General features: G+C 43.0%; 1 protein-coding gene across 4 annotated transcripts in view; it reads right to left on the bottom strand.

Moving 5' to 3' along the window:
• dscamb (Down syndrome cell adhesion molecule b) overlaps positions 1 to 27,951 on the bottom strand; it is a 160,098-nt gene that overhangs the window by 106,219 nt on the left and 25,928 nt on the right. For all 4 annotated transcript variants that reach the window (XM_072701300.1, XM_023813788.2, XM_072701301.1 and 1 more), the window contains exons 2-3: positions 11,914 to 12,231; positions 11,232 to 11,378 (exon numbers count right to left, since the gene is read on the bottom strand). In XM_072701300.1, coding sequence (XP_072557401.1) covers positions 11,232 to 11,378; positions 11,914 to 12,231 — 465 coding nt within the window. The remainder of the gene's footprint in view (positions 1 to 11,231; positions 11,379 to 11,913; positions 12,232 to 27,951) is intronic.

Genomic DNA, 27,951 nt, shown 5'->3' with positions numbered 1-27,951 from the left:
CTTAGTCTTGATGCTTACAATGTAAGAACTATTTAAAAAAATTGATTGAGACTTATAATTGTAACTTTTTTATATTACATATATACATTTAAAAATTGGCTAATTCAATTACTTTTTGTTTGAGGGTTTCTGGCATTTTGTCATGTGAATAAGGCTGCTGGTGCATCTCTCTACATTGTACATACGTTTTTTTTTTTATATATAGTAACAAAACAAAGACATCAGTACCTGAACACAAGCAGAAACCAGGAGTACGAGCATAACATCAACCCAAAACCGATCACCAGATTACGTCTGGCACATACATACAAAAATATGACAAACAAAAAAAACAAAGACCAACAATTTACAAAGAAAGTAGGCTTTCAGTCCATTCCAGCAGCCCATTTTAAATGCAATACAGTAAAAGAAAAATGGTGGTTGAAACAGTAATTTACGAGGCAGGGCTCTTTTTAGGTTAGAACTACCTATCTCCAGCATTAAGACTTAAAGGGGCCGTATTGGCCAGGAACCTAGACCCATCTCTGGTATGTTCAGCAAAACATGTATTAGTAATTTGCAGTGCACTGGAAACTGCACCAGTAAGGTACATCCCCACTAGTCTCCTCTGCCACACGTCACTTCTCTCCATGAACAACACCAGTGATCAGTATTAGGATAAATGAACCCGTCTCTTAATCATACCTTAACATCCCCTTGTTGTTATTCATTTTTTTTTTATACTTTCGCTTTCAAAGTCTGCTATTTCTGCTACAATCTTTGTATTTTTGGAATAAAATGATCAGGTGTAGTCTACATTGTACAGCAGTTGAATTGTCCTTCTGAAGATCTGTCGTCCATTAAGATTAAGAGAACGCCACTTAATCTCTGAATCCCCGAACACTGTCTAGACAGAGGAGTGTCTTTTGGAGCGGCACTCTTGAAGGCGTGCCATTTGGCTGTGCGATGGACTTGCTGTCCTTTCTTCCACTCTGTTTACGCAGTACCCCTCTGTGGAACATACGAGGCCCGTCCCACACGGACCGACACCACCTGCCCATGACAAGTCCCCCAGCACCCCCCACCCTGAACCCCAAGTCTTTGAGAGTTTATAAATGGAAATTAATTGGTTGTTCCACCCGTAATTAGCTCCTGCCGTGCTTATTTTTAATCTGATTTTTGGACCTCTGCCATTTGTGACCTGGCCCCAGTCCAGTCCACCAGCGCAGAGTAATCCATAAGCCTCGGAAAATTCCCATTCTAACGAGCGATGCCAAACTGCAACATACCATAAACCCATCTCTCTTTATTCAAGATTAAGCTGCGCTAAGTCCCCACGCTCATTGGATCATTCTGTAATCATTTTCATCCTTAACAGTCTAATCACTACCATATTGCTCTTATTTATCAGTAAACAGTTTCGTTTCAAGGCTCGACATAGCTTTGATTCAATCCAGCGTGCTCTCTCTCTCTTGAAATGACAACGCCAAGTGCTTTCTGTCTGAAATCTGTTATCCAGTCACAGAGAAGTTCCTGATGTTCTTTGCACATTTGTGTCACATGTTGACAAGACATAAATAAAACGGGAATATACTACTGATGTTTTATTTGCTTAAGTTAACCACCCATAGTCACAATTAAGGCAAAATCACACTAATGAATAAAAGGTCCGAAATAAATGCTGACACCCTCAAGCTTAGCTGCTCAAAATGATCTTCTTAAAGAGCCGGTCTTGAAACAGGTCTGAACAGATTTCCATTGACATCAGCAGCATCCCTTCTGCAGTGAGCGCTACACCGCGTGTGACTTGAGCAGCTCAGTGAATCGAATAAAATCTGGCATGAGTCAGAACAGCAGCAAGGAGCTGAGTTCAGACGATCTTCTATATCCCCTTGACGAGTGATCGCCCGTGTCAGCTAATGAAACTCAGCAAACACTGACTGGGCCAATGAACTATTAGGGTTTAAACAAGATCATTTTGTTTTGTCTGTCCCACAGAATTTGCCATATTCAGAAGCTTAATTTTATTTAGCAGGCATATTTATCCAAAGTAGTGCACAACTGCGAATACAGGGTCAAACCGTCCCTGAAATAAGTGGGGGTTATGGACACAGGAAGCTAACTATAAAACCACGGTGCAAACCCTGGGATTCAAACCGGCAACCTTCTGGTCAGAGACAAGCATCGCAACCCTGCAGAGCCACATATTTGGTCGCGTTTCATGCAAGTCTTCTAGCTAGTGCCCTTGTCCCGCCCCATACCGCGTCACGAACCAATGGCAAAGGGTGCTGGGCGACGACGCATTAGCAGCAGCTGATCCGTTTCATACAGAAACAGCTATAGGGGGCTTTGGTGGCCCCCGAATAATGCAGGATGCAGTGGGAGGTGTGCTCTCCAAGGACACAGAGCTGTCTTTCGGAAGGCAGCTTTATCAACATATTGCTCAGCGATTTACGGCGGCTCTCACACCATCAAAGACCTCCACATCATCTCACAATACGCCCCCCCCCACACACACACTGGCTCACTGCACTCTCCTTAACCCTTTCCCTGCAGTTCACTCACTGCAAAGGCACTGCCGCATCCTTCAGTTCCTCGCTCCCATAATTCTCTTTGGCAGCTGCGTGACTCATCGACACAGGTATTGATTGTCCTTTGCCTCTTCTCTCCTGTATCCAAGCCCCCCCCCCCCCCCCCCCCACACACACACACACACACTTCCACTGCCTATGCAGTGCCAAGAACGTGCTGGCAGTGGTGCAGTATGAGAAAGGGTTGTGGCATTTTAATGAATGCCCCTCCCCCACAGGCACACCATTACCCCACCCCCCCAAGTGATTGGTCAGCACAACAGTCTCAGATTCGCCAGTGGCCAGATCCATTTCTTTATGCATAACCAGTTTCCTCCAATGACAAAGAAAATCTGAGCATGCCAAACTCATCTGTGGGGGGGGGGGACATTACCCTGACAGCCACCTTCTTCCCTCAGTGCTGCAGGGATCAGTAAAGAGCCTCTTTTCAAAGAGGGACTACAGTCCAAGTTAGTGCTGACTTCTGAAAAAAGACTGACCTTCCAATCACAGCCCTGCCCCGTCCTTCTAACAGACAGCTCCTTCGGCGAATCACGAACATGCTAACAAAATACTAACACATAAGGGGCGTAGAACTTAAAAATGCTGCTGTGATTGGTGTGTTGCAACATGTAGTACCTTGATTTGCCTAATTTGATTTGCAGGCATCGAGGAAGGCATTGGTGTAGCTTGGTTATACCCCCACAAAAAAGCACAAACTCTACAGATTGTGGCAGTACTCTTATAAAGGTTTATGCAACGAAAGCTTAAAAAAAAAGCCGATTGGAATGAAAGTGAAGGAAATTCGGTTAATGCAGTAGTTTTTTTTTTTCCTGTTTGCACAAAAACAAATTTTAAATAAAGATTGTGTTTTGCAGGCGGCGGTAAATTGACTTGGGCCCTTTGCCAGGCGGGTTGCGCTTTGACAGCCGGATGCGCCAAAGGAGGAATGCGGGTGAAGCCTGTTGAACATCCCGGTGCAGATTAAGACAGCATCAGTTTAACGGCAGGAGATTCTGTCCATGGGAGGAGGCAGGATCTGGTGCGTTGTGGGAGGGGGGTGGGAATAAGGGGGAGGAGGCGGGCAAGGTTGCGGACTGGTGACAGAATGCACCCTGCGAGTGATTAACGCTGAGGGACAAGCAGGAGGCGCCGCGAACACACAACGTCCTTTATGCTGCACGGCCTATGGGGACCTATGAAAATATGGGCCAATCACTTTTGAGAGATGGATAGCTCAGATCCAGAAAGTACAAATCCAGACCAAGATTTTGATTCAACCAACCAGTGAGTACTCTGTGACTGTGAGTCTTTATACTCAACTGGTTGGTTGAATCAAACTCTTGGTCTGGATTTTTACTTTATGGACCTGGATCTATCCACCTCTGCTTTTGCTAGAGAGTAGGATGATGGTGGTTGCGGATGGGGGGGGGGGGCGGTAGGTGGTGGGAGACGAAGAAGATAAGGCTTATGGTCACCCTGGACCCCAGGCCCGCCATAAGCTCCCATCTTAAAGCTGCAGAAGAACCTTTCCATCCCATATTTTCGACTTAATCTTCAGCTAGAACTGATGAAAGGCAAAGGCGATTGTTCTAATGAGAATGCGCTATCTCTAGGCACCAGAGGAGCCTGTTTCTGCTGACACCCCCCTCGTAACACCTCCCCCCTTGCCCCGGAGGAGCAGATGCTGTCTTTCCCTCCCCAGGAACGCGGGCCTCTAAGGTTTGTCAGTGTCGGCGATCACTTTTTGCACAGGTCTATCCCACATGACCGCTTCACCGTCCTGTCAAAGGCGGCATGACCAACGCTGCTCTGTCTGCCAGGGTTCAGCACAGCTGAGAAAAAAAACCAAACCTTCACACGTGTTAAGATGCTAAGCCAAGAGTAACTAGCGTTTCAGTGATACCAACAAAGTCAGCTGGTCGTTAATTAGTTGACAGCACTGCACGGCTACAGCAAGTCAACCTGTGAATACACTGATTTAATTTCATTTCATTTCATTTAAAAATCACAAAGGTTATGCAAACAAATATGGACACATTTAAAAGAAAGACACCTAGCACTCCGCTGTGATGGAACACAGCAGAACAGTCACCCTGAACATCTGCCAGTTTCAAATTTCCTAACACAAATCATAAAACATTAATCGTAAAATACAGTAAAGATACTGCCCACCAATCACTGAATTTTAATTTCCTTTAATTCCTTTATTATTATATGTATATATTTTTATAGTCCTTTCAAAACCACAGTGACAGTAACAGCATTTCAGAGGAACTGAACAGGACTGAAAGTGCTGAGATGGACCTGGAGTGATTAAACGTCGTTTGATTCCCGTCTATTTTGGAAAATGAGCCTTAAGCATTGTTGTGTGTCAGGGATATCGATGTCTTCACTATATAAATTATGTTGCGTAAAGTCGATTTACTACGGCTTACTACAGAGCAGAGCATGTACAGTATACGTGCATTGATATGTGCCCTTATTGAGGTTTGGTTTTGTCCATAGAGCTTCATTGGTCTGGTTAGGTGTTCCATTCTGTATTCTATATATGCTCAGGACCAGGATAATAATCTTTGGTTTCCTTCAACTCCAGCATGGTGACATGATTCCTATTAAGACCTACAGTATGAAACAATTTAAAAATGTTGATTTGCTAATGTATCATACAGGCAGCCCATCCGGATGCCCTATTCTGCACAGCATAGGCTTCAATACCCCTGTTTCTTTATCCAGAATATGTGGGTAGGTGGATGGATGGATGGATACTTTTAACAGATTCTATAAATACAATGACCGTATACTAGGAAGTAATTTCACAAATAATTTGAGCTTTTGGTAACACTCTCTATAAACGCCATATCTATCAGAATCTATGAACATAGCACATTATAATGCATTCACAAAACATAGTAATATATATAAAAAGGCAAAACACATTATAGCCTTGTATATTATGCATTATGACTGCCTTATGAAGCTATCATTTATAATGCACTATAGATACCTTCATAATGCAGTACAATGCATCCTTAATTCTTATACAGACCATTATAATGCATTATGAAGGTATCTGCAGTGCACTATACATGACAGCTTCATTGGAGTTTATGACGTATTATAATCAACACTATAATACCTTATGACTGTCAATAGAAGATGCTGTAATGCTTTATTAATTCTTATTCCGACCATTATAATGCATTATGAAGGTATCTATGATGCATTTTAGAAGACAGCTTCAAGTGAAGTGTTACCCAGCTTTCTAACTAAAGTGTAATTCATTCTGTCACCTTCCATATTTACATATATTGTATACGGCCTTATTAAAAGATCTGGATGGATATGCAAATGAGGGTGAGCCCCAATATTTACCAGAAAAGGCCCATTAGATCCGAGAATGAGGCTATTAGTGTGTTTACATTTAATGTGGATTCCCTGGTTGAGAGTCCAACATAGCATTGTCTAAGCAAAGATTACTTAGTGGAGTAAAACCGTGCACGTCAACATACAAATTAAACATTTTTTTCAGCCAGAGACAAATCTGTGAACGTAAACCTGAATCAGCCAATCAGAATACTGGCCTGCAGATATTCCGCGTCAAGGTGAGACTGGTTGGTTCAGCAAACCCCAAATAAATCCCCATCAATAACCCTTCCACATGCCCTCCACCATACTCCATAGAATGTGACCCAGTTTCAAAGTTCTGACCAGCATCATTTTTTAAAATACACAGCACTGAGTTGTACCAGTATTCATTTTTTTGTTTGAATTCATTCGCGAACATGATCTTCAAACAGATACTAGCCAATCAGAGAGGGAGACCCTCGGGGTGCCTAGGGATGCATCTGAATACCAAGAATACCAAGAATGCAAAGACTGTACTTGTGGTCTAGAAGCAATGAATCATGGGATTGTTCTCATTCTGTGAGGATGCAACCAATGCGTCCTTGATATTTGGGGTGGCGCAAGAACAACATCCGGGGATTTTTTCTGTCCCCTGTACTTCTGTTCTTAGTACTGGAACTGGTCTTCAGTAATCGAAGATAACGCAAAATGGGTACGAGAGCATACATGTACGGTTGAGTACGCATACTGAGAAACACTCCAGCAAGTCTGACTGCAGGGTGATGTTGGGAACGAGGAAGGAGAAGGCCGTGAACTTGTCCTGTTCAGTAACGCATGGATTTTGAGGCCTACGTCTGTTTGATGTGCTCCATTGAGATTGCAGTCATTGACCTAAAACTGATACCATTACTAACAGTGATCAAAAATGTAACATGATGAGATATGTGTGTTTCCACAGAGACAAACCTCACTCTACCAGTCCAGTTTGAACAGGCCGAAAACTTGTGGTTTACGTAAGTTTCAACCCAACACAACACTTAACATGCTGCATCATTACTCGTCAACCAAATACCATATAACCTGCAACACCAATATGTCAAAAAATGTATTAGTAGAAATAGTATGGCCTAGCTAAATGACAAATTTAATGCACAATTTTGATGTTAACCAAGGCAAGCGGGAGATATATTAATCGAGTATCAACTATGAAGGAGCAAATAAAGCCTTATATTTGCGGTGTCTGTGAGCGTGAGATTTTTCACTGTGCTTGGTGTGAGGCTGTGAGATGAAGGCTCAGTTCGTGAGCATTATGGCAAATGCATGACGGCCCATAGCAACGTGGGAAGAGGAACGTCGGTCCTTCCTACACACGATCCCACACATGGAGAATCTCTGCAACTCCACTGGCCTCCTCAAAAACTGCCGTCAACAAGGTGATACTTACTCACAAGCAGCGGGTAAAACCTGAATGCTAAGGTATTCCTGCATGGCTTCATCTATCTAGACTTAAAGACATCAAATAGCTGCTAAGAGGACTTTATTTTGAGGTGTAATTCATATTGCAATCAACTTGAAATTCTTAATCACCATTACTTAGTTTCGACATGAGCCTAAGTGTAATTATGCATTTTCCTTGCCATGTGGGTAAATTCAAATGTTTCCGAGACCAAAAAGGAGCCAAATTCGTACATTTGTTGGAAGAACTCATATTCTGAGCAAAAAAAAAAAAACAAAATGGAGTTCGATAAATCTGGCTTGTGTTTCTCCTGAATAACATCATGATAACATGATTGCATTTCAAAATTTCATCTATTGACCAATCGCTGATATTAGCACCTTTAAAGACGGGATGCATTTGCCTCTGGTATAACTTGAATTACACTTTAATAGCACAAAATAACAGAGAATCACTCGTTGGAAACAAGTTCCACACAAGGCCGGAACATAGGTGTAGTGCTGCGGAACCGTAAGTCGGCATGATGCTGGTGACAGTGAAGATGCCCTTATTTTGGATCTTTTCATGTTCTTAGATCGTTTGGCTTCAGAAAAGCCTCTTGTACGCCATACAAATACGCAAAGATGAAAAAATGTGAGGCCCAGTGTTAGAAAGATCTGAGTAAACACTTTATCTTGACATTTCTTCACAGCAATTTAACCCTTCTTCTGATGTGGACAGAGAAACAGCAGGGACCGCCGCGGCACACTGCGATTTGCATCTCATTACGCACCAGGTCAAAAGCACGGGTGTCGCAAATGGAACATAACTCAGCATTCTTGTCCGCGGCATGTGTCTGTTTCTTTGTTTTTATGCCTTTATTGCGGTTGACGGAGCTGGGCGCGGCCTGGACCAACATTTATTCCCTCCTTTTTCGGTGCAGTACAGGACTCGCTCCCACATCATTAATTACAAACTGGGTCAGGTTCTGGGTTACCACAGGAGAGGCTGAGGACTCGCTCAACGGTGAACCCTTTCCAACGCAAACGGGCAAATTAATAATTTATCTGAGGTAAAATAGCTTTATTCTGGGCCGCAAGAGACCAAGTGTCCCTTTTTTCCTGCATCTTGTTTATTTTTTTTAATCTTTTTTTAATAAAACATGCAATGCATGGGCCCAGGACCCCCAGCCATGAACAGTGGCGGGACACCAGTGGGGGTCAACCCAGCCGTGAGGAGGGGCAGCAGCCGGGGAACGATTAAAATATGTTTCGCATGTTTTAGTAGGAATAAGCAGCCCCTTGTTAGCGCGTAGATGGGAATGTGTCCAGGATCAAATATCTAGCATTGAACGGGTACGGTTAGCTGGCTGACTGACTGTCCTCACAGCGCTATCATGGCCTGATACTGTTATAGCGGGTAAATGTTTCTAGTGTCTACAGAACCCTAAATCAACACCAAAACACATTCAACAATCCCTATGGCATATCACACAAAAAGAACAAAACTGAGAAACAATGTATGGCTTCCAAAAATACAAATTTAATACTCTCTGCATCAAAATAAGGAACGCACCGTTTCCATGGCTACTCATTACAATGCTCAGTCATCACTCTGTGATGTTTATCAATGACAGAAAGCATGGATTTCCCAAAGTTTCACTTCCAATAACACTGTCCTTATGCATAAAATACATGCAAATCTAAGAAAAAAATATTTTGAAATAATCAGTTTTATTAATAACTCATTCTCTCTCCTGCACAGTACAGGCAAATCCAATATCAGACAATGCAAATCAGAGTCGAATCCAAATCATGGCACTTTCCCTCTGTTGCTAATGCTGTCATTCTGTCTATTGAGTTTGCTAAATGTTCTATATAAAAGGAAAAGTACCCCTGGGGATGTATGTGTGGGGGGGGGGGGGGTAAGAGAAGGTGGGGGGTAATCGAAGAGGACAGCATTCCATTTAACTGATGGGAATTATCAGAGTGCACTTTGACGGCTCCAGTCACAGTGCAAGTGGGTCAGAAAAAGCAAAAGGGGCCGACTTTGCTGCAGTCAGAGCCGGGGACCAGGCGACTTGAGCGATAACTCAGAGGGATTCAGCCTGAACCTCTATCTGCGGTGGAGATTGGGGAAGGGGGGGGTGCAAGAATGCCCACATCTCCATTAACGACAGGACGGCCCAGACAGCAAGCAGGTGACTCACATACAAATGCAGTGCGATGAATGCTGATAGAATGTTCTGGAATATGCCATGCAGAAAAAAGCCATAGCGTGCCATTTTTCTATAACAGTTTGACCTTTCTTGCTTTCTCCTTCTCCCTTTTTTCCCCCAACCTTTCACAAAGATGTCCAGTCAACAAACGATGGCAGTCAGGTGGAAAATTAGCTGTTCTTTCAAACACACTGACACCAAAATTTTTACGCGCTGTGTGGTTTTTATCTTGATATTTAGGATACATTCTAGCATTGGCTTATGCCTTTATGATTTCAAACCAGAGTATGTACTAAAAATGTATGCAATTGCACAATATGCACTCAGTGGCCAATTTATTAGGTACACCTAGCTAGTACTGGGTAGTATCGCGTTTCAGAGGTGGATGAGCAGTCCTTCATTCAAAGTAGCCATTCTGCACACGACTGTTATACCGAACTGTTTGCACTTGCGGCCTTCCTGTAAGCTTTTGTCAATCAGACCATTCTCCGCTGACCTCTCTCACTCGATCACTGGATGCTTTTTGTTTATTGCACCATTCTCTGTAAACTCTAGGCCCAGGTGTGTGTGTAAGTCCCAGGAAGATGGCTGTTTCTGAGATGGTGGACCCACCATCTCTGTTACTATCAAACACACCACTTTCAAAATCACTTACATCGCGCATCTTAGCCGTTGCTTAGACAAACAGTGACAAGACCGCTTGACCCTGTCAATGGCCCCGTTTGAATGAACAAAATTAAATAATGGTGAAACTATTGTTTGCAACCAATAGCTGGTGTGCTACTGCATTCCGTGTAATATAGGCCCACTGAATCATTTTTACCAATCTGAGGGACAACTGCGGTCTTGGGTTTGCTTTTCTCATTTTGTTAGAACCTCTGCTCTGGCGGTGAAAAAAATAACAAAGAACAAAAACAAGGCACACCTTGCATGCACTCAATGGCTACAAAGTCTCCTCTGCAACCGCAAAGGCTGCAAATAATGTGCCCCCAGCCTGAATATCGGAGAGGCTTATTTGTGCTTGAGGTGATTCAGAATAACCAAATGAATAAAAAAAACAACCCAGTTCAGTTCTTGCTCACATAAAACCTTTTTTTTTGTGCCGTATACCCAAGCAGAACGATGCAGCCGGAGCCTTGAATGAGTGCCATCTGGAACGGAGGAGACGTTCACCCTTCGGTGCCCAAACCTTGGCAGATATCGACCCTGGGAGATCGCAAGCTAATGGCGGACCCGGTTCTCTGGCACACGAGCAGCACCTGACATACAAATCGGCTCCCCCCGCATAATGTGTGGCTGTCCAACAGCAAAGGGTTTGGCGGGAACATTCTGGTTGAGGAATTTGGGCCTGCGACCAGGTGATAGGGACTTTAGCCCCCAAAAAGGTATTTCAGTTGGACAAATTAAGGATTGAACTTGTATAATTGTTACACCCAGGATGGGAGGGCAGACAGTTGACCTCTGGAGACTTTTTTCCCTAATAGTCCAACGTATACAACCTCTCCTCCAATGTTTACAGCCTTTTCTGCTTGTTCTGCCTGCTATATGTATATATCGTTTTTTGGGGATAATATGTTGTAATGGATGCTTTAGAAAAATAAATGTAATTGAAAATGTTGGCTAAATCAGTGAGCTGGTGGACACACCCCGTCCAATGGAACACACAGCAGAAGTGACCTACCTGAGACAAGCGAGACTGTGTCTTTGTCCCACGATACAACAGTGATGTAGGCCTCCACAGAGGCGGGGATAATGCACTTGAAGACCGCTACATTGCCTCTCATGGCTCTCTGGTCCTCCACGCGGACCGCATAGGGCTCCCGTAAGACTATGCAGATGCAGGGGAAGAGAAAGAAACAGGAGTTCTACTGTGCACTAAAGCATCCATGTCTTAATCCAAGGTTTCCCAATCCGGTCTTCGGAGACCCACAGTCCGTCCATGTTTTTGCTCCCTACCTGGAGCTGGGAGGGAGCAAAAATGTGGACTATCTATGGGTCCCCGAGGAACAGATTGGGAAACACTGTCTTTATCTAATAATAAAACATATAAATAAATCACACTCCTAATGTTACTACTATATTAGTAACAATATACTCAGCATTACTTGTAAATTAGCAGCAAGATACTCATAGTAGTATTAGTATTTTGTGAATGCATTGCTGCTAATGCTACTACGAAATTAGCAGCAATTCAAAAAAAGGTTATTGCTGTTTTAGCATTAATAATGTTGATACTATGCTTTTTATGAACATGTGTTTTCAAAGTATTATATGCGATCATTGTGTTCCACTTCCTGGTAGGCTGTTGCTTTTGCATATCGCCAAACCTGGTGGGTCCCTGACCGGATGCGGAGAATACTCACCGGCCTTAATATGAACATCTTGGCTTCTAATTTTCCCTGAAGGATTTTCAGCTGTGCAATAGTACGTGTTATCATGGATTAAGTTACTAAAGCTTGAGGGGGGGAAGTGGAAGATCTGGAGAGTGCCGTTGGGGTGGACGTGGCGGATCCCTGGGACGTCATAGATCTCCTCTCCGGTGGCGAGGTACCAGCGCAGTGATGCCGGGGGCACAGCCGCCGCGGGACAGGGCACCAGCGTCCCTGTGGTGCTGGCAAACACTACCTCTTGCAGAGATGCATTGACAAAATATAAGCTGGAACGTAGATCTTCACTGAAAACTGCAAGGGAAAGAAGACAAAGGAAAATACTGTAACCACGGCCGGCTCCAAATCCCATATTATACTGCAAAACTTATTAACTTTATACAGCAAAACAGAAGCCAGACAGCTCAGGCGTTGATTGCGTATGTTATTGTAGGTGACACGTGATGTCATCTAGTCTCACACAAAACAACAGTTTTGCTTTTGTTGCATACAATTTCCCAAACATTAACGCCCAAAATAGCTGCCACCAGTGATTTTATTTTATTTTTTAAAGTGCTGAGCGTAATTGGCAAACTCATGCTAATGGCAGCGCGAGATCCTACTCTGAATCTGAACCAAACATATTTGCCAAAACAGAGTGACAAAGATGGCTTCTGAAAGTGATTTACTCTCTGTGATAAAGCCTGAGTCTACAGAAACATACAATGGTGGGAAAGGGAGGGTCTAGTAACCAACAGCTCCACAGGATCACCTTTCTGCTCAAAGGATTTTTTTTTTCAGCAGAGACTCAGTTTTTGATGCTGTGAAGTATGTTTCATGTCTTGACTTTACTTCCTCTAACATTCTAATAGTTAATATATGATTAGTGAAGATCAGGAGACAACACATCCGGGTCTTACTGTACACTCATAAAATTCTCTCGGCACTCTACAGAGATCTATTATTTAAATCCGATATCAAACATGACTGCTGAATGTGATCAGTAAATCTTCGTCACAGGGATCTTGTTTTTGTCTTGATTAGTATAACCTTAGCATAATTAGCACAGAAAAAACAGAGATATTACAAATGCTTCTTTATTCTTGCTACTGTGGGATTTTATTTCATAAAGGTTATAAGTGTGTAAGATGAGAGCATAAACTTTTAGGGATCGAGAATGTAAAGCGAATACACTTTTTAAATCTTTATGCCAACTAAATATTGTTGTACTTAAGTAATCCACTTGCACAACAGTTAATAAAAATCCCTTATTCATTGCAAGCTGAAAAAACAGGCATGATAAATACATTGAAAATTATATAAAATTAGCTATTCTAAATGCTATGCTGTCTTACTAGCTAACATGTTTGCTAGCTAGCTAATATTTTGAAATTATATAATGAAAAATTACTGCTGTTTTATTTGAGTAGCCCTAAGCTTCTGTGTCCGAAACACAACATGAAGAGATTTTCCTTAAAATGCCCCACATCTGGAGATGTTCGTCTATTTCCTGGGATCGTAAATTTAGGATGATGTACTACCAAAAAGGGTAAAAACATGAACAAGACCCACAAAATGGAGAATGGGTGTTGTTGTTTCCATAGCATGTTGCTTCCTGTGCCCACATAGCCTAAACAAATCCGTCTACGATGCCAGCGGAATCCTGGCCGTCTTCTGCAGGGACCCTGGGATGTGAGATCAGCAATATGCTGCTGTTTGCCCTGAGGTAGCTGCCTATGCCAGCCAATAGCCTAGCTGGAGTAAGGAGAAAGAAAGAGAAAAAAAAGGAGCCTCCAATTTGTCAATTTATTTGGGGTTTGGAAAATATCCTGAAGCGAAGCAGCCACTGGCTACCCAATCCAAAGAGATGCCTGACGTCTCACATGTAAGCCATCACTCAGTGAGAAACCCAGGTAAAGAGTGCAAGCTTGACACAAACGTCCGGGAAAAGTCCGGACGTTTTAATCTGTATAATGCGTGACAGCAGAATGTTTTCTTAACGTATGAACTGTCAGGCAAATAAAAAAGAAAGAACTTCCAATATAATGAAAATGTAACTGAAAAATTATCAGGCAGAGCAGCTATACCATCTCTGCAGGCTTTGAGAAAAAAATGGCAGGGTGGGGGAACAGGACGCTTGAATCAGGTGACCACAATTGTTAGCACTGATTCGTGCCGCCTGTCCCTCCTGTGCCGATGTTTGTGTGCATCGACGTGTTCCATTTCCCGAGTAACCTCAATCCAGAACGACCACCTTTTTGTTGAGTTTTGTTTTTGTTGCTTAGGACCTTTGTCACAAAGGTCTAAGCAATGAGATGATCAAATGTCACATGATTCCATTTACAGAGGATCTCCAGGCTTTTCTGTGTATTTTTTAAATCTAAGAAATATTAGATGCAAAGTCTACACATTTCAGCACATCCATGAAAATATCATTAGGAACCGGACTTATTTCTGGTTTAACTTAATTTCATTTTATAGATATAGATTCGGTCTACATCGTCCTCGTTCTTGTCTTTAGGTACCTGTTGCTACATGATGCTTAATGATTAACCGCGGAATGAGACCAGAATTTCTTGTGAACCCTTTAGCTTGAAAAAATGTTTTGGACGTCCCACCACAGCAAGACGAGGGAGACATCAATCAGCGAGGGCAAAATGCTTAGCTGCCGTTAATATGCAGAAGATGACGCGGTGACATTCTGATATTTGACTTTGTCTAAGCGGTGATGTAACACGCTGGAGGGATGTTTTGCATAATGCGAGCTTGTCGGCGCCGTGTAACCGCCTGGCTATTATTGTTCAGGAGAAGGAGAGGGACCAATTAGCTTCACTCCAGTTCACGCTAATTGGTAAGTGGTCCGTTTCCAGGAGGCGTGTGTCCCCCCCCCCCCCCAATTGTTGAGCTTGGCCCTGCGTCTACCGCGGCTCCTGGGTTGCTTTCGGACTATTTGCCTAACGTAGAGTGGCTCACCAGTGACAGCTGGCAGTCTCCACCCATGGGATAAAACATTTTAGCACTTCATAAATTTATAACAAGGCTTCAAATCACAGCAGTTTCCAGGCTCTCTGCTCTTCAGAGCACAAGTGCAGACGCACGCCATACGGACACACGCACGCTTAAAGGCAAATGTGTATATTTATATATCGCTACTTAATTTATGAAAGGAAAATAAATATCCATGTAAAATGTATTCCAAGTATTCCTAACAGAGATTGTAGCTACGTGGGTGGTGTTAAAGCAATATACGTGTGACGTGTGTAATAATCCAGGTTTCTACAATTGTCTGTAAATGTAACGTTTAGCTAAGACATGACTGAATACGCTATACATATACCAGTACGATTTATAGAGCTTTAATGAAATAAACTGACATTTTTTTTTTATTTTCAATATCCAGTTAAACAGTATAACAAGTTAACAAGTGTAGCTTGGAAAATTTCTAAAACAAAATCTCCGTACTTATCCAGCCAAATACGTTCAGTAACTATTGTTCTTTAGCATCTAACGGATTAGCATAAGCTAATTCTGACTTCCGTTTACTTTTTCAATTGCTCATTTCTCTTTTACTCCAAAGCGACTCACAATAGAGGGAAGGGTTACAATTTGTCTGTGCTCCTGGGAATCCCTGTTTAACAGCTTTCATTAGGTGTCACACTTGAGCAACGATTTTTACTTTCTTGCGGCTGAATCTTAGTTTGGCTACTCTTTTATGATATTGTTGTGGGATAGAGGGGTTAATGTGAATGGAGACGCAACTAGGGCTGAATTCACTGAAGATCTAGGATGAGATGGGAGGTTCCCAGCAAGGAAAACAAACACAGCAACCAACTGTAACTGTCAGATTATGCTTCTGCTTTTTCGCTTCAAACTCGACAGTACTTTCTTGTGTAAAATTCCGTGCAACCCGTATTATATTACTCAGCTTCAGTGAGCCCACCATGTAACTCGGGATGGTTTTAGACCGTTTTCAATGGCGGGATGTGAAATAGGCAATACGTAATATTACCAGTGCGGCATTAGCCTAGGTGATAAGCAGAACAGTTGAGCAGAAGCAACACACATTTCTAGCCTGGAAGTGATTCATATCACATGCCAGTGAGATGTCTGGTGTGTGAACTCACCGGTTGACGTCCAACAGAGGATTGCAAGGCGGGATCACAATCTGCACTTGTATCCCGACCCCTCCCCTGGGTCTAACCTCTGTTTATCCCTTTGATTACACACAAATCAGCTTCCCACTGTGAGCAGTGGCGGCTCCCATGCAGCAACGTGTCACGAGTCCCTTCAATGTGTCTCTGCCACATATCATTAGACTTTGTATTATCAGAATGTTCATTCATCTCACCAAACTGGGATTGGCCAGGCTCTGTTCCCACTTAAATCTTGCATATTGTATCCCATCCACATTTGTCGGCGGCCCATAATAGTTGAGAAAGTGGAAATGGTATATTTATAGTAGCTTACTTGGCTGAACTAAGTATCACATGCAAAGGTGATATTATGGGAAAGGGTCAAAGGTTGTATAAAACCATATTGAGGGACACAGCAGATGAAAAGGCATAGAGAGAGAATTCCCCTTGCTTTGACCATTCTAAAGAAGCGTCCTAGGCAGCTAACAAACTTGAAATACCATGCAATCTTATGCAATCTCATTGGCAAGTTACGACTTAGCAAACATTATTACAGCGCACCATACTGACATACGTATGCCGTGGAATGAAACTGTAGACCAGCTAGAGAATAAGGGTTTGAAAGTGGCTTCGAAGAAGAGTACAAATTCAGATCGAAACTTGCGGACGGTAGTATTAATCATGTCAATGTTGCCGTACATTACTGTTTTCAAGGTTTTACTGGGAGTCAGGTTGGTTTTACTGGACCCAGTTATGATGGTGATACTACAGACACTTTAATTCAGAAGGAAAGTCCTAGATCACAATGGGTGGACCTATGTGGAAGAATAAAGTATACTGTTTAGTTTATAATGCATGCCTTATGGTTCGCCTGGTACTGTAAAAGCCACCATATGCATAAGCTATATCTAAGCATAGATCACTTCTGCTCTCCCTGCTAATTATTTTTAAAATGCCCAGGAATGTAGTTTCCATCCATAGTGTGGATTCATGTCCCCAGTGCCACACGATGCTGTTGTCAGCATGTCACGTCGGAATGCACTTCAACAACAGACCTCATGCTGGGGACTCCTCTTCCAGAGGACTACGTTGGTAATTCTTGGGATTTTACAAGCCAATCATGCGAGCGCAAAGCGTGGGACCCTGAAGTCTTTGCTATGAGTGACACGGGCCCCTGGCAGGTACAGTCGGGGGGGGGGGGGGGGGGTTTGGAGACATCATCAGGAGCCCATCCATATCCGGCAAGACGTCCACCAGCTGAGAAGCAGAAGACCTCTGGGGGGCGCACATCCCCCACATCCCCCACATGCCCCAACACAACACCTGCATCCAATCATTTTCTTCCACTACTGGAAAACAGCCTCCTGCCTTTATTCCCTCTAAATAAAATGACCTGTCCTATAAAAAAAATATCACATCAAGGAATTAGTGTCACGTTAATCAGCCCATATCAGGGTGTCAATAAAAATATGACAATTGCCTATGATGATACCTACAGTGTAGGAACGCAAACAAGGATGTGGAAACTGACAAACAGCACCCCCCCACCCCCCACTTAAAATGGAAGCGCTGGCAGTTTGGAAGGCAGGGGAGGATTGAGGATTGCACTGCCATGAGTAAACTGAACCCCACGGAGAAGGTGGGAGAGACTGGCCCTAGGAGATTTTTATCATGGTACGGTTGCAGCAGCTGGCTGTCTCAGGTGTCATGGAAACTATATGCTTGTGTCAAGGATGGGGCTGCCATGCCAGAGATGAACCTGTGCTGCCCGTGGGAATTTGGTAATGGCACTGCTGGGGGGCGTGTGTTGGCAGAGGCTGCTGAAGGCCACCTGGCCATCTCGGGGGCCCAGAGGACAGCTGAGGTAGACGCCGTGCTGACATACAAACAACATGGAAGCTGGTGGAGTGATCTGTGAATGGGCCGCTGTCAGTGAGATTAGGCAGCCACTAGCTTCTCATCAAGCTGCCAGGAGGGAGCTTGTGGGAGGGAAGAGGAACATTGTGGGAGGAGAGCGTTGTGGGAGGGGAGAGGAGCATTGTGGGAGGGGAGCATTGTGGGAGGGAAGGGGAGCATTGTGGGAGGGAAGGGAAGCATTGTGGGAGGGGAGAGGAGCATTGTGGGAGGGGAGAGGAGCATTGTGGGAGGGGAGGGGAGCGTTGTGGGAGGGGAGAGGAGCATTGTGGGAGGGGAGGGGAGCGTTGTGGGAGGGGAGAGGAGCATTGTGGGAGGCGAGGGGAGCATTGTGGGAGGGGAGAGGAGCATTGTGGGAGGGGAGGGGAGCGTTGTGGGAGGGGAGAGGAGCATTGTGGGAGGGGAGGGGAGCATTGTGGGAGGGGAGAGGAGCATTGTGGGAGGGGAGGGGAGCATTGTGGGAGGGAAGAGGAGCGTTGTGGAAGGGGAGAGGAGCGTTGTGGGAGGGGAGAGGAGCATTGTGGGAGGGGAGGGGAGCGTTGTGGGAGGGGAGAGGAGCATTGTGGGAGGGGAGGGGAGCATTGTGGGAGGGGAGAGGAGCATTATGGGAGGGGAGGGGAGCATTATGGGAGGGGAGCGGAGCGTTGTGGGAGGGGAGGGGAGCATTGTGGGAGGGGAGAGGAGCGTTATGGAAGGGGAGAGGAGCATTGTGGGAGGGGAGAGGAGCATTGTGAGAGGGGAGAGGAGCATTGTGGGAGGGAAGGGGAGCATTGTGTGGGGGGGGGAGCATTGTTGGAGTGGATTTAGTTACCGACATGAACTCCATCACCTTAGGTTTGTACAAAAAAGATCCCTACAGCTACAAGTATCATAACTCCCCTGTTTTGTGTGTGGAGTTTTCATGTTCTCCCCATCTTGCATGGGTTCCCTGCCCAGAGTAGTCCGGTTCCCTCCTCCAGTCCAAAAAAACCCAGCTAGGATAAATTGCATCTATAAATTATCCATAGTGTGTGTGCTTCCAGTAACAGACCAGCATCCTGGTGATGTACTCCTGCTTTATGTCCTATGCTGGTGATGTACTCCTGCTTTATGTCCTGTGCTGGTGATGTACTCCTGCTTTATGTCCTACGCTGGTGATGTACTCCTGCTGTATGTCCTATGCTGGTGATGTACTCCTGCTTTATGTCCTGTGCTGGTGATGTACTCCTGCTTTACATCCTATGCTGGTGATGTACTCCTGCTTTATGTCCTACACTGGTGATGTACTCCTGCTTTATGTCCTGTGCTGGTGATGTACTCCTGCTTTACATCCTATGCTGGTGATGTACTCCTGCTTTATGTCCTGTGCTGGTGATGTACTCCTGCTTTACATCCTATGCTGGTGATGTACACCTGCTTTATGTCCTGTGCTGGTGATGTACTCCTGCTTTATGTCCTGTGCTGGTGATGTACTCCTGCTTTACATCCTGTGCTGGTGATGTACAGTACTCCTGCTTTATGTCCTGTGCTGGTGATGTACTCCTGCTTTATGTCCTGTGCTGGTGATGTACTCCTGCTTTACATCCTATGCTGGTGATGTACTCCTGCTCTATGTCCTGTACTGGTGGTGTACTCCTGCTTTATGTCCTGTACTGGTGGTGTACTCCTGCTTGTTGTCTTTTGCTGGGCGTGTACTCCTGCTTTATGTCCTATGCTGGTGGTGTACTCCTGCTTTATGTCCTATGCTGGTGGTGTACTCCTGCTTTATGTCCTATGCTGGTGGTGTACTCCTGCTTTATGTCCTATGCTGGTGGTGTACTCCTGCTTTATGTCCTATGCTGGTGGTGTACTCCTGCTTTATGTCCTATGCTTCTTGGAATAGGTTCCAGGTCCCTTCACCACCCAATATTAGATAAATGACTTTATGGAACCATGTTTTGGCTGTTCATGTGTAATACTGGTGAGAACTGGTGACCATGTAAAAACATTTCCTCAGGTGCAAGACAACCTGATCCCTAACTCACAAATACAACAGAGGGCAAACAGTGATAATGTTCAAGGAGCAGTGTCCTTCATGAATAGCAAGGAAATGGAAGGCACTCGTAAAAATGATAATTATTGAGGTCTGTTAAAAGTGAGTGTTTCAGGGTTCTCGTTTGCGTTGAACATCGCATTAATAAACGTTGGCTTGACATGCAAACAAATTAGCAGTATCTTTCCCTAGTTTGTAGGTTGAAAAGTAATTAAAAAGAAAAGTTATGGATACTCTATCTGGTTTTACTGTAGGTTTTGGCTATAATAATATTGATTTATATCATTCTATTAAACTAGGCAGACGCCAAATCAACATTCAAACGAACAGGGTAATTAAAGCAGGAACTTTCACAAAGAAGACAGGTGGAGAGAAATACATTTCAAAGGCAGCGGGTCTTGGGGGGGGTGGGCCATCCTACCACCTCTTGCTGAAAGCCGTTTTGCAATAAAAATCCATATCCTCACCTACACCATCAAACGCCCCGCCTTTCTGCTGCTGTCACCTGACTTAACCCATGTGATGGAGGGTAACCAATCACTAACGTGCATAACGTGAAGACATATCAAACCAGGTAGATGCAGTCCCCAGAACATTATAGACCTAAAACATGCCTCATAATTTAAACACTGCAAAAATGATCTGTATCAGAAGAAGCTGTCATAGGTGGAACCTGTATGCAAGAAGGGTGCAAGTTCGAGTCCTAAGGACGCGTCATGTTGTCCGCGACATGAAATAGCAGAAAATGAATAGTTCAATGACTGAACTACCCAGCTGCATAAATGATCAAAATCATGAGATCTGTAAGTCACTTGGGACATAACTGCCAGCTGCAGAACTAGAATAAGAAAGAGGGTTAAGTCAATGGTGGCAAAAATATAGAGAAATCAGTAGCATACAGCTTATATAAAAATGAACATGGGTACACAAGCACATGGTCCCACAGGCTAAACCAGGCTTATGCTGCATTCAACAGAGACATGGGTAGAAGTCTCAAGTAAAGCACCTATAATTAATAAGTTTTGGATATTTATTGGATTAGGAGATATACTGCTCCTTCTAAGAACAGGCATTCAACGGACAAGATCGATCATTATGTTTTCACTCAAGAGGAAATATAAGCAGGTACAAACGCATCACAGACAAAAATGGAAATGTAATTCTTACAACCAAGTAAAGAGATTAAATAAACTGAGAATCGCCGCAAATTGTTTGTTTCATGATTTTCACTTGGTATAAAATGCGAACGATACATTGGCATTACAAGACGGAATCATCTCAAACGGCTTTAATGTTTGTTTGGCCCAGCAGGATCTGCTGCTGAAAGTAGTCGTGCAATTTAGGTTTTGCTTATTAAGTCAATATTTTGCAGTAATAAATGTGTCGGGAGGGTTAGGGACTCTGCATGCTGTGTGTCCAAGCATCTCCATAATACCTAATAAAAGTAATGCATCAAAGGATTATCAATCTATTCTGAACATTTCCTGAAGTGACACACAGATTTGTTTGGTCTGTTGATAAATCAGCATTTTAGCAAAGGGCCAAAATCAACCAAAACCAACTATTCTTTAAACACGAATGTGATGGATACCCTCTTCTTTCTTGGTGGATAGTTCTGTCCGATGTGAAGTTCCTTGTGACTTTTTTGCATTAAAATTTCTTTGTGAGAAAGCGAAATATAAAGGATCTTCTAAAACCACAAATGAAATACAGCACGAGGAACAAAATCTACTTGTATTTGATCATTAGTTGTTTTGCTGGCAGTAAACAAAATAACCAGCAATCCTAGAGACTGGTGTTAAAACTGAAGAATTTTCAAACAAAAATGCCATGATATCTTCCTGTTGAACTGATGATGTAGATAGGAGAGACCAGAGACAATTGTCGAATCGAATCTGGTCTCTGCTCATTAATCTGTGTTATGTATTTCATAAGTGTCTGAGTTGTTCCAGGGATCCTTAAACCAGCAGAAGTGGAGGGACTTGTTGAAGTGTGTTAGAAGTCTGTTCAGCCGTTCAACAATTATATCTGGTCTCCCCAAATTAACAGTCAAAATAAAATGCACTCTTCTTTAAATTCCAGAACCTTGAATTTTTAATTGGTATAATGCACCTTTTGTACCAAGATGCACCAAGGATATGTTCCTCACAGAAGAACTGACACTAAGTAAACCAAGCCACAACTAAGTTCACCTTGATCGCCCCTCTGTCTGTTAAGAACTGTTGAATCGGTTATTGAGCAAATCCTTTGTAATCATTAAGAGGTGCATTCATTGTACATTTGCTGGCATTTAAGTGTCGTCTCCTCCGAGTCGCAGCACGCTTTAAAAGCTAGAGAACGCACAATGGGTTACCCTTGTCATGCCCGGACAGCTCCTCTGAAAGCCACAATTTGCTCAGCGACCTGAGCGAAAATTTCTAATTGGCATAATTTTTCACCAGCTGAACCATAAAGAGGAAATAAGTGATACCATTCAATAATGTATCTGATGCATCTATAATTAATCAGTTGTTTCCCCACTGGCAGGTCTCCTGGCTGTTTGATTATGGCGCCGTTCCTATTGGTGCAGAATAATGGAAGGTGATTCTTTGTGTGTCGCTGTTGGTTTAGTTTTACTCTTGTGAGCTTCCCTGGTCTGACTGTAAATTACATGTGCTCTGTCTCTCCTGTTCCTTGGCCCATTTTTGTCCAAGATGACCCGTCTCCCTTGGTTTCCTACAATATGCCTTTGATGGCCGATGGACAATGTCAAGGTGGACGAGAGAATGCCAGCATAAAATGCTGATATGCACAAACGCTTACCTATACATATCACCAAACCAAAGTAGTCCACCCTCAGCCACTAACAATGCTATGGTAGCTATGGTTTACCGTTCATGTATTCATGTGAAATGTTCAGTTTTTGTATTTATGCCCCCAGTGTCATATTAACACGTGTGTGTAGCACACATCCAAGGTCCAAAAATACCTGATATTTGCCTGATATTTTCTGTATTGGGAACACATGGTTCGATTGCACGGCAGCCATTGTGACAAAATATGGGTAGACAAACTCCTCAACCAGATCTACGTTTGTTCATTTCAAGGGAAAGTGAATTATTTGGAGAACAGGGGTGTTTCTCAATATCAAGACCACAAAGATCGTATTTGTGGTCCTGGCAAGACTGGTCTTGCTAACTTCTAAGAACGAACTTGGGGCACAATGGATCATGGGATTGGTCTCGCTCATATCCTTGATATTTAGGGGTGGTGGAAGAATGACATCTAGGCATTTTTACTATCCTCCCTATTTCTGTTCTTGAGTATTGGAACTGGTCTTCGACGATGGATGATGACGTAAAACGGGGACACAAGAACACAAGTACAGTCACCTACGCATATTCAGAAACAGCCTACATTTTAAACATCCATTAGATTTTTGTAATGCTATGACAAATAAAAACAAAGTATCACTTTCTAATTGTTGATTTAGTATTTGGCACCCAATGTATGTCTGTATTTAAGGAACCAAATGCTAATTTGATCCCTTACCATAGCTTCCACTTTGCTTAGCAGTTAAACATTGTGTACTTGATAACAAGGCCATAATTATAATACATAATGGGGGGACATGCCCCCCCCCCCCAGCAGTCAGATGTGCTCACAATGTCCCTCCCAATATATATTATAATTATTGCCCTGGTCCTCCCAGTGTTGACTCTCTGGCTACCGTTTCGCGTGCAAAAATAGTGGTGATTTACATAAATCTCTCATAATGAAATTTAAGCATCTTGTTGTCCTATTTATGTTTGTGTTTCTTCTGTGGTGTCATTTTGGATACCATCTGCTACTACCAATGCAAGACGGTACCGTATCCAATTTTCATATACATGAAATAATGAAAGAAATAAAAAAAACTGCTATAATTTTTGTGAATATGGATTTTCAGATGTCTCTAAATATTATGACAATTAGCTGTGACATTTCATGCCAGTGCATAGAAAAAATACTGAAATATTGTTAATGCCCTCGATACAGTCCGGTTAAGACTGCTGGCAGTTCCCTGACACAGTAAAACACATCTACTAACAGTGTTACCAGCCTTCATGGAACGCTTTCAGAACTACTGAGGCGATTCATTTAAGTAAATGTGCGATCAATGATGAATGAAAAAAAATACAGCACACAAGTTAACCCACTAATGCCTCAGTTGCTCTTTATAATGGAAATATTCATGGTCCTTCATTCATTTTAAACAACAGTCTGCCAAGTCAGGTTTTGTAGGGGCCGGATCACACAGACTGAGAAAAGCCATGAGAATGATTACATAAATCATTTAGAATTATGCGGCATTCTGCATATACAAATTCATTACATTTCATGAGCAGCAGACATTTTTTGCTATTTAAAAATAAATTTACTTATAGCATTTATTTTTAAAACCTAAAGCAGAGAAGTGGTTTTCAGACATCTGTGCTTCTAGAAAAAAAAAAAAAAACCAGAAGGGTAACCCCAAAAAACTCTTCCTGTAACACATGTGTGCTGGTATTTCATACTTGTAATAAGGGCAAAATATCCAGTCTGCTTCTATTGGCTGATACAATATCCGTCCGCCCGTTTTCTGCAACCGCTTATTCAGCACACTAAAATCCACTGTCAATGTAGATGGGTAAAGTTGCTTAAATAACTCACCATTATCATTAGGGACACGTCATTGTGAATTCGCTGAGGAACCCACTCTTCTCATTGTGTAATACAAACAGATGCGTTTCAGTGTGTCATAAAGGAGGAAATTACAAATTATTCTGTAATGAGAATAACATTTTTTAAACACAATACACTGATTCTAATGCACGCGACTCAAAATATTTGCAACTACTGATTATCCTCGGGAATTATTATTTTTATGCCATGAAATGCTATGAAATAAACAAGGCCAGATGATTCATTTGAACGGTTAATCATTTTAATTAACATGAACCCAGCAAGAAATTCCATGTCGAGGTTACTAGAGCTGCGCTATCCTTTCTGCCTCCCAACAACGATTCATCCTTCAGGCGGGAAGCAGGCATGTGCGTCTTCCTGCCGCCGGCATGCGTCAGGACCCGCGCTGCGGATTTTGCGCCCGTCTCTGAAGCGAGCCGACGCCTGGTGATTTATCGTGGTTCAATAGGGAAGCCGCGGCAGTCTCACCCTCGGACGCCACTGCCGCTGCTCACCCAACCCCCCCCCCCCCCCATCCCCCGGGGCCTGCCTTACAAACAAATTCAATTACAGTATTCACATTATCACAATAAGCAGCGGCAATTAAACCGCACGTAAGATAAAAGATGCAGACCCGAGCACTAAGGGAGGATGCTGATGCAGATGCACGGACATGTTTGCATTGACAACAGTCGATACATCCCTGATCTGAGGCTTCGACACAAATAAAGGCAAATTTTAGTCCCTCCAATACTCAGGAAATCTGATCGTCCTGCAATAATTAGCAAAAATCTGGCGTCTTTGGCATCCTTGTGACTAGAAGGGCAAAACAAATCAGCGCCCCCACCCCCCACGCTACATGGGTTTTGGTAGGTGAGCTGTAAGATGGCTGCCCTGTAACACCCAGGTGCACTGAGTGTGTGAGAGAAGCACTGCGCTTGTGCCTCCACTGAGAGAGGCCTTCCCATCTCCCGTCGCACATGCAAATACCCAGCATGACATGCGGCCGGCAAATAAAAGGCAATGCGTTCCGTTTGAAGTGTACTTTTAATCAAGAAACACATCTGTTTTTCTAATAGGGTTAATCTGAAATCACAATGAGATAGACGCCCTATTTACAATGCGGGCGATAGGGCAATTATTAAACAGTAGATGGCCATTGATTTAATAGGCTACCTTACATCAGTGACTCCAACAAATCTCATGCCAACCCGCATCAAAATGCCTCAATCTGCACATTAAACACTAGTCAGACAAGCAGCCAGTGATAGCGTTACTCAGCACTAAAATATATCTGATTGATTGATACAATTAATTCAATTTTATTTTTGTTTGTTTGTTTGTTTAAGGATGGCAGTTTGATTTTATTAGGAAAATGACATTCCAAATGGGTTTTTTTGTTGTTAGACAGAAACGGTGAATACTGATTATTTGAAGGTTGAGCCATTTAAAATTTACCGCAAATTTTTTTTTTGGATTTTTTATTTTTTTTGGGGGGGTGGGGTGGTACGGGGAAATGGAGACTCGTTGCCGAATTTCACATCACGGAAGAAGACGAAGGAACAAAAGCGATATACAGAAATGGTTCTTTTTCTTCCCTTTTTTCCGTTCCTGTGAGGAGCCTGAGAGGAGCGGCACCGCTTGTCTTGTCTGGTGAGAGCAAACCATTGTTTGTGCTGTCACTCTGGCATGGGGGGGGGGGCAGGATGGTGGGGACGCCGTGACAGTCTGTGTCAGGGACTCGAGGTAATTAAGGCAGGACTCTGCGTTGTGCCTGGGGGGGCCAGGAGGGGCCGGGAATGTTGCTGATGTGCATCGGTTGAGGGGGGTTGTAGAGGGTTTGGGATGTGAGTAAGCATTCTTAGTATAGCCCGGGGGCTACGGCAAGCAAAGGAACTCGCCAAATTACTGTCTCCCAATTTGCTCTCATGAATATTTATTGGGACAAGACAGAAGAGCACGGCCGGCGTCTCCTTCACCGCAATGTGTGGAGACAGGCAGTCTCTCTGATGTCGGGAGGGTAAATGTTAAAATTATTGCCCTTCGGTAGCTAATGTCCCGTTTTCGTAATCCCGAGAGCGGCAGCCCGCGCACATCCGTTCGACGTCAAGGCGTCCGGCGCCGGAGAAAAAAAAAAACATCAAAAGGTCTCCGTAGATCCTCATCAATTACTTTGGATATGTTGATATCTGAATCTCGCTCTGGCTCGGCCAGGAAGTCAGCGAGCAAACGCATCTAACTGAACCAGAGTAGCTCCCTCTGCTGCTAACGACGCCAAATTTTTTGAGCTTTCATGAGCGCTGACGAATGACACGGCGACACAGACATTCTGTGACCCGATAAAACAAAAAGTGCTGAATAACAGAATATGGATAAATCAATGTTGAGTTTTCCTTGTATAAATTAAATATTTACACCATGCCTGCAGTAGATAATGAGGCCGTTTAAAATAACATAAAAACTGCTGGACACCTATCGAAAGTCGGCTGTTTTTCCATCTATCTTTGTGGAGGCTCTTTTAATATTGATCATGTGGTTAATTGGTAATATCATTATTATTTTATTGAATAAAACAATGAATCTGGCTAGCCCAGTTAGTCATGGACATCTTGGAACATCATCCAGTTATGACCTGACAATAAGCACATTTCATACTGAGCAATGCAATAAGAAAACTAAAAGTATGATCATTTATTTGTAGGTCAATTGCTTATTTGTGTTCTTGTTTTAGTCAGGTCACATTGCCACACTGGTAATGCAGAAGTATTGTCTGTTGGCCATTCGATACATTTTTTCCATGATCGTAAACAAAAAAATTGGAGCCATTTTCTGATAAACTAGCTAGCCAGTCAAAAACCTGAATTGTCGTTACTTATATACATAATTTAATGCATGAGAAAAATAAAATGACTCTGTAAATAGGAATTCATAACTCCTCTTTGCTACACAGTTGCCAACAAACAGGTAAAAATATTTAAAAAATAAGCTTTAAAGATAAATGATTTTAAACACTGGAAATCCAGGCTTGAATATTACAGTGTGAAAAAAACACTCTCTGGAGGATAAATATTTCAAACATCCCCATACATATATAGCTACAATTCAAGCTCTTTTTTTCTGGCTCTTTGCAATTAATTCTAATCCTGTTGGTAAGGTTTCTGTGACGGGCAGCCTGAATAGCACAGGCAAAATAAACCCCGACATAGAGACCACTATACTCACTATACTGACTTATAAAATAAAAAAAACAGCTTTTCTTTTTTGATTACATTCAACCTATAACTCAACAGGATA

The sequence above is a fragment of the Paramormyrops kingsleyae genome, chromosome 17, assembly GCF_048594095.1.
Source record: "Paramormyrops kingsleyae isolate MSU_618 chromosome 17, PKINGS_0.4, whole genome shotgun sequence".
In the NCBI taxonomy this organism is placed as follows: Eukaryota; Metazoa; Chordata; class Actinopteri; order Osteoglossiformes; family Mormyridae; genus Paramormyrops; species Paramormyrops kingsleyae.
This window is presented reverse-complemented; position numbering and strand designations above follow the sequence as displayed.